This window comes from Falco biarmicus, chromosome 6, assembly GCF_023638135.1.
Source record: "Falco biarmicus isolate bFalBia1 chromosome 6, bFalBia1.pri, whole genome shotgun sequence".
Classification (NCBI taxonomy): domain Eukaryota; kingdom Metazoa; phylum Chordata; class Aves; order Falconiformes; family Falconidae; genus Falco; species Falco biarmicus.
In genome coordinates this window covers 29076927-29084018 of record NC_079293.1, presented here as the reverse complement: position 1 = coordinate 29084018, position 7092 = coordinate 29076927, and the positions used below count along the sequence as shown (strand labels likewise).

The following is a 7092-nucleotide window of genomic DNA, read 5'->3' as shown; positions in this document are numbered from 1 at the left end:
ATTCAGGCAGTTATGCAGATTTTTCTGCACTTGGACATTTTCAGACCATTCCAGTCCTGGTTCCAAGGTGAAGGGTATTAAACACCAGTTGTGTTACAGAGCTTCCTACGTGCTGCAGACATCAGGGAAGTTCAGTGCAGTGGCTGACACTGTTTCTGTGGGTCTAGAGATAGGTTCACTGGAAATGCCTTGCATTCATTAATTTAATTGTACAGACTCAGTCAAAGTGTTCACAAAGTGCTCGGGAAGTGCTGGACATGGGGAAGCTGCTGGTGAGTTGGGTGGGTGCAGCCTGTGCCCATCTCACCTAGCGTGCAGGAATGAGACCTGCACCAAGCACAGCGCAGTTCCCCCTTGACAAGACTCCAGGGCTTGTCCTAACTTTGGACATGAGAAAGTCCTGTGTCTAGGAGCGGGGGACCCCAACTCAGCCAGAGCCTTTAGAGGTGTCGCTTCCTCTCTGCAAAGCGACTACACCAACACTCCCCTCCCACCCCCAAGCCTTCTAGTCTTATAAGTCCTTTTCTTTTTTTTAGATTAACCTGTAATAAAGGAAAATCAGCTCTGAAAACACTGAAAACAAATATCCCCTAGTTCACTCCATCTTTTAAGAGGCAAAGCCTTCCCTCCAGCCCTGATTTCAAAGCCAGTGGTTTGTGCTAGATTCTTGGTCTGTGAAAAGTGTCTCCCCTGGGGCTCCCAAAAGCCTCCTGCTTTCTACCATTAGGGTTGCAGCTGTCTAGGACCACCCTTCTCCAACCCAGTCCTGCCATAAGCTGCAGGCTGCCGGCCTGCCTTGTCCCTCCATCACTGCCCACACCTCCCCTTGCTCCGGCAGGGTTCGCACCCCACAGGCAAGGCAAACAGGCAGGAATCTGTCCTGCCCACCCACAGCCTTTTAAGAACATATAACTTACAGCAGCGAATTCAACAAATAGGGTGCCCGCTGCAGTAAGCCAGATAGAGCCTGGCTTGAGACCAGCATGGGCTGGAGGCACCGAGGTTGTGTCCAAGCTCTTTCCATACTGATACAGCATAGGCAGACCCTCGTGCTGAAAGGCATAACTCATTGGAGAAATTAGCCCATAAAGTTATTTCTGATAAAAGAAGCTTATTTCTTATTTAATGTCACGTTAAATAAATCGCGAAGCGCAGCAGTGAGGATTTAGTACTTGCAGTGCTAACCGTATTACTTAGCATTTATACAGTGCTTCCCTCATTCAGGAAAGTGCTTTCGGTAACTTAATTCATCCCCAGCCACCCTCTACATGTCATGAGGGGAGTTAGGAACATTTAATCTCCCTGCTGATAGATAAGGTGTATGGCTGGGACTGGCACAGTTTTGTTACTTTCCCTTTTCTCCCACCCTTAGTATCCCACCCAAGTTGATTTTTGATGGCTGCAGCCTACACTTGTGTCCTGGAAGTCCTCAGCACTGCAAGGGTCAGGATCCTGTCCCTTTGGTGATAGCCAGCTATGGTCTGGCCAGGCAGCCAGCGGGAGCAAGGCTGAGACTGGTGGCAAGCAGGGAACAAGTCTCAGCAGATGAGAAGGATTGAGAGAGCAGTTCTAGAGGCTGAGAGCTGGGTTGCAAGTGGGAGGATGAGGGTGAAAGGATGCTTGAGCTGAGGAGGCCACTTGTATGGGCTGTTGGCCTTAGGCAGGATAGAATTTGAGACTAAGGCTTGTGCAAAGATTCTGGTACAGAAAGGTTTAGAGGTTGATTTGAACTATCTTATTTGATGGGCTATGTAAGGCAGGACGTGATAACAGGGTTGGGGAAGAGGATGGTAGGTCTGGCACAGGGCTGGGGCACGGGGATATAGGGTAGGTGTTCCTGGAGGCGAACAACTCAGGATATGAAGGGTAGTGCTGTGAAAGGGCTTCAGCCTGGGGTTGATTTCCATGTCAGGACACCTGTAGAGTGGGCAGTGCTCCTGGGGAGCAGCTGCCCATCTCCACACAGCCTACCCAGCCCCTAACCACCACCAGTGCTCTCTGCTCCCAGCAGGACAGGGCTCTTCCCACCACTGGACGTACTCTTTTTCCAGGGGCCAGGGGCGAACAAAGTGCCAGGAGAGATCACAGAGCCTACCTTGCAGCTCTGTGCTCCTCCGGTCACTGCTGCTGTGGGGTGGATGCTGCAGCCCCATCGCTTGCCCACATCCTGGGAAAAGAGTACCAAGGACCTGTGTGGGGGTCTCAGGCATAAGGTGCCCAGGGACAGGTCATGGCTCGTGCTACTGCATTTCATCTGGGTGAGGGGCTGCTCAGCACAAAAGGGAACAAATAAGGACAGCTATTCTAGCCCTTTAATCATTTGGGATCCTACTTTTAATGTATGCAAATACATCTGTGTGCCAGTTCTCCCCTCCCCTTTGAGCTGGTTTAACTCCTAGTTTCAATGGATTTCTCTGGAAGAGAAGGGATCCGTATACTGCAGTTGTTACGTGAGCCAAATTGGTGCTTCCATAGATGCCATCATATGCCATCATAGAAGGCACTTGTTTTTAGAACGGACAGTAGCTACACACTGGTGTCGATGAATATGCTGATTAATGAATAAGATTCCAATTAGTGCTTACTACCTGTGTAAACTAACATTTAAAAAAAACATGCAGTTGTTGTAGGGGTGGGATGTGTTTTTTAAAAAATAACCTACTAATATGTTCATTCAGATATATATTTTTACCATAAATCAGTTGGAGATGATACTATTTTTATTGAAACTTTCTCTACACTTACTTTCAAAGAGTTAAAGTTTCTTGTTTAGTAGTACTCAGTTTAACTCCCCTGTAAACTTCTCTTGCTTTAATAGTGAAATAAAAATACTATGAGTTAACTTACAGTTTTAAAACCTACTTCATTATAAATCCTTCCTGCAAGATTATTATGTTGCAACCAAAAGCTAAAACAAGTATTTTTTCATTTGCTCCTTAAAATGCATTGATTCTGTCCTACATCCCTGCCCCCAAAAAGGCTTCATGTCCCATTGAAAATTACATTTTTTCCCGAAAAAGGAACAGATACCTATGCAAAAAGTTAACCCCAAATTACATTTTACAAAACCAAAATTATTCATTGACTCCAATATTCTGCACACAGTATATGCTCATACTTTCAGTACCTCTAGGCTGAAACTGCTCGTAAAACATTTTGTTGTAAACCTGAATCTAGTATGAGTGAGAGGCTGCTTTAATTTTTTCAGGAGCAATTCTAGCTGCAGAGGCATGGAACACAGCCTGGAAGACACAATCTGTGCGATGCTGCTCTTTATTGTCACAGATACAGAGTTCTGATGTGGTAATGCTGCACATTCAGGTCATCGAACATTTACCGATCAGGAAGGATTTTTCAATCTCTAAAATAGTTACAAATTATTTTTGTCAGAACGCACTCACTATAAGCAGTCTGATCTCAATGGAGTCCTACTACTTTATTTCGGGTAATAACGGCAAAGTCTTACCAACTGTTGATGGAGATACCATGGGGTTAATTTATATTCACGTCGGAAAAGCAAAGCAGAGTGCTCCCTCCCAACTCTGACAGATCCCACCAGTCTTTTCAATAGTTGATTGTCAGGTTGTCCTGATCTATAGCTTAGCGCTGACAACAGCTCACAGTTTATTTGCAGCTTTGAAGCCTGGTCCTATAGTGTTTCTCTTCTGACAGGAGATGAATAAAGGTGTCACTGTGGGAGACTTTTAGCCGGCTGCTATAAAAAGGACCCTCCTTGCCTTCCCTCGCAAGATCCTCTAGTTCACTTTTGGAGCTTGCAGCTTTCCCCTCAGCTGAGTTTAGCTCCATCAGCTCCAATTCGTGCTTGGCAGCTGTTTCTAAAACTCTCTGTTTGTTATAATACCTGACAAAGTTGTTAATGATGGGATGGATGGGAAGGGCGATCGCTATCACCCCGCAAAGAAAACTGATGGCAGCATTCAGTTTTCCAAGTGTTGTTTTAGGGTATATGTCTCCATATCCGACTGTGGTCATGGTAATGATTGCCCACCAAAATGACTGAGGTATGCTCTTAAATAAAGTTTCAGGGTGACTTTGCTCCATGGTATAACCCAGGGCAGAAAAGACAAAGATTCCAACAGCTAAGTACATGAGGAGCAGTCCGAGCTCCTTAAAGCTGCGCTTAAGGGCGTATGTTAGAGTCTGGAGCCCAGAGGAATGCCGTGCGAGCTTGAAAATCCTCGCGATCCTCATGATGCGCAGTGCCTGGACAGCCTGCTGAACATTGCTCAGCTCCATCAGCCTGGCTCCCAGGTGGGTCAAGGTCAGGCTGACATAGAAAGGCAGTATCGCTAGCACATCAACAATGTTCATGAAAGACAGGACAAAGTGGAGTTTGTTGGGAGAGGAGATCAGCCTCAGCACGTACTCGATGGTAAACCAGCCTATACAGGCTGTCTCTATGCTGTCCAGGGTCGGGTGCTCCACACGGTTCCCCTCTGCATCTACGACCTGCAGGTCTGGGATGGTCCCCACACACATCACGACAGAGGAGATCAAAATAAACAGAAAGGACAGAACAGCAATGACTCGAGCTGGGTAGGACGATTCTGGCTTCTCCAGAAATTTCCAGATGTATTTTTGGCACCTTTTCCAGCGACTTTCCGAGGCATCTACTCCCAAGTCATCCAGAATCAGTTGCACCCTTCTAGCTATTTCTTCCAGTTCCTCCTTTTTTTCACTTAGATGAGTTTTGCAGCAGTCATCCAAAAATTTCAGATCCACTTTCCAAAATTCCATTTCATTCTTGAAACATATGGGGCATATTCCTTTCTTCATGTGAATTTCCCCAAAGTAGTACACGTCAATAATGCATTTGAAAGCATCCGGATCTCTGTCAAAGTAAAACTCTCTCTTTCCAGGATCGTAGTCGTCACAGAGGGAGAATATGCTATCATATCCCCCCGCTAAACAGTTGATTAGCTCTGCCAGCCGTGTTTCTGGGTATTGATTCAGGTTATCTCCATAGAACACCTGCCTCACCCCACCGACATTGACTACAATCTCCGTTTCTTCATTCTTTTCTGATCCGGCAGTGTCCACATCTGGAAACCTAGAGTCACCTGCCATTTTAATCGTATTGGGGTTTATTTGATTTTTAGCCTGCCGTTTGGTTTCAAAGCTTTGTGGGTTTAATTTCTCATGAAAGCAAATCACCACCGAGTCAGCTCTATTACAAATGTTACTGACCTGGAGTCGCTGTGGGAAAGGTTACAGAAATAACCCTGCGGCCAGGAAAGCCTCGTGAGGGATGCAACAAGCTGCGGGCAAACGACAAGTCACCGGGCTGCTGTGCCTGCAAGCAGGGCGTTGGAAAGCTCCAGCAGATTTCAAAGGGAAGAAACCATTTAATAAAACTCACCCCTCTGTTCAGTGCTCGAGAGTCTTTCCAGGTCCCATCCTCTCTCTAAAAGTGATATTTATTCAGAGGTTGGAAGTCACGGCAGAGAAATAGATCCTGAGCTCTGATTAGTGCATCGTGCAGTGAGTGACAGTTCTCAGTGACAGACCATCAGCAGGGTGAGCCCACAGAAAACTGTTGCCGTTCCTCTCTTCGATTCCACAGACCTCCCTAGAGAGCTGCTTTGGAATTTTGTTTCCCGTGCCGTTTTCTTTTTACTTTCAGGTCTTCCGGAGTTTATCTGCGGACTCTCGCACGCAGCCGGTGCAAGCATGCAGAGGAGAAACTTGCGCTTGTTTTCCCTTTGCTGTTTCCAAACACAATAGGGAGCCCAGGCTGCCAGGAGTCCTTTCCAGACTCTACCCTCTTCTGGTGAAAGCCAGCAAAGCACCAGCTACACAGAAAACACAGCTCAGCTATTTATACTCCTGCCTAGCTGTAAAATAATGTGTTTCAATACCGCCGTGCACGTCTAAAGATTTTTTTAAACTTTTTTTCTTTTTACATGAAATAAATAATCGTGTATAAAGTCATTCAGAGCTGCAGAAGGACACCCAAACCTTTTCTTCTGATGTCAGAAACTAGCGGGAAAAATCCTGTGTTTTGGGATAAATGCACAACAAATCTTGCTCTCAGAGGGGCTGGAGCAAGTCTAGAGTAATTCTTTGTCAGGACATTGAGTTACTGTAGGTTTGCACTGGTGTCACTGAGAACCAAGCAGACAGCATAAAGTTTTTGCTGCAGCTGTGGAGCAAAACTTTCCCTGGACTCTGCACGTGTTTCCCAAAGCTCTGCATCCTCAGTGTTAGCTCTGTTTTCTCGCTCTGCAGGCAACCGACCCTGATGAGGGTTTGAGTGACTTACGTCTATGATGATTTCTCAGTGAACGCTACTTACCAACAGTAGTGCTTTGTACTACATCCAGCACTTAACAAGTAGCAAAACAAGCATCTCCTTTTAACTTTGTTTTCTCCGAATTCCAGGATTTGATTGACATTTTTTGCCCAGACCCTTACACGCAGGAAGGTCTATCATCATGCTCCTCAATTCTTAATTCTGACTATACGGTTCATCTTAGTGGGTCCTGAGGGCTCTGATCAGCAAAACCCACAGTCATTAAGTTAACAGTTTCTGGCCACAGCAGAAGGACCTGCACCAGCAGATTTTGATCTTTTCCAATTTACTGGCTTCTGAAAAGCGTCTGAGTGGAGGGGAATAGAGAGGGGCAAATCCAACTGACAGTTTGCTTCTCTAGGCTTGTGTCCATCCTGGGAAAAAGATGACAGCTGTGATGTGCCCAGTGTCCTCATGCTTGTGTCATCCACCAAGGGGACCCTGGTGAGTAGTACACTGCCCTCCATTTCCACTCCCTTGCCTGAAACTTGTGGGGGAGTAGTAAGAGGTTGTGCACCAGACCTCATCTTGACATGGAGGATGCACAAAACCTCACATACTTCATAAATACCCCTTGGAGGTAGATCATGATCTTTGGGGGTGCACAAGCCATGAGTTAAAATCACAGATGCAGCCCCTTCCCAGACCTTCCAATGACCTTCCTTGTCCCTCTTGCATGATGGAGGAGAGCGACAATATCAAAGAGGTGAATTCACAACAGAGGAAGACTTGCAGGAAACCTACAAAACAGAGGAACGCAATTCTTTCTCTTTCTAACA

At 46.1% G+C, this 7092-nt stretch overlaps 1 protein-coding gene across 1 annotated transcript; it reads right to left on the bottom strand.

The window, feature by feature from the left end:
- Positions 1–2698: 2698 nt before the first annotated feature.
- On the bottom strand, positions 2699–5747 carry KCNF1 (potassium voltage-gated channel modifier subfamily F member 1). Its single transcript, XM_056344795.1, has one exon. It carries the CDS (start codon positions 5086–5088, stop codon positions 3625–3627), a length of 1464 nt encoding a protein of 487 aa, XP_056200770.1. The 5' UTR covers positions 5089–5747; the 3' UTR covers positions 2699–3624.
- Positions 5748–7092: the final 1345 nt, after the last annotated feature.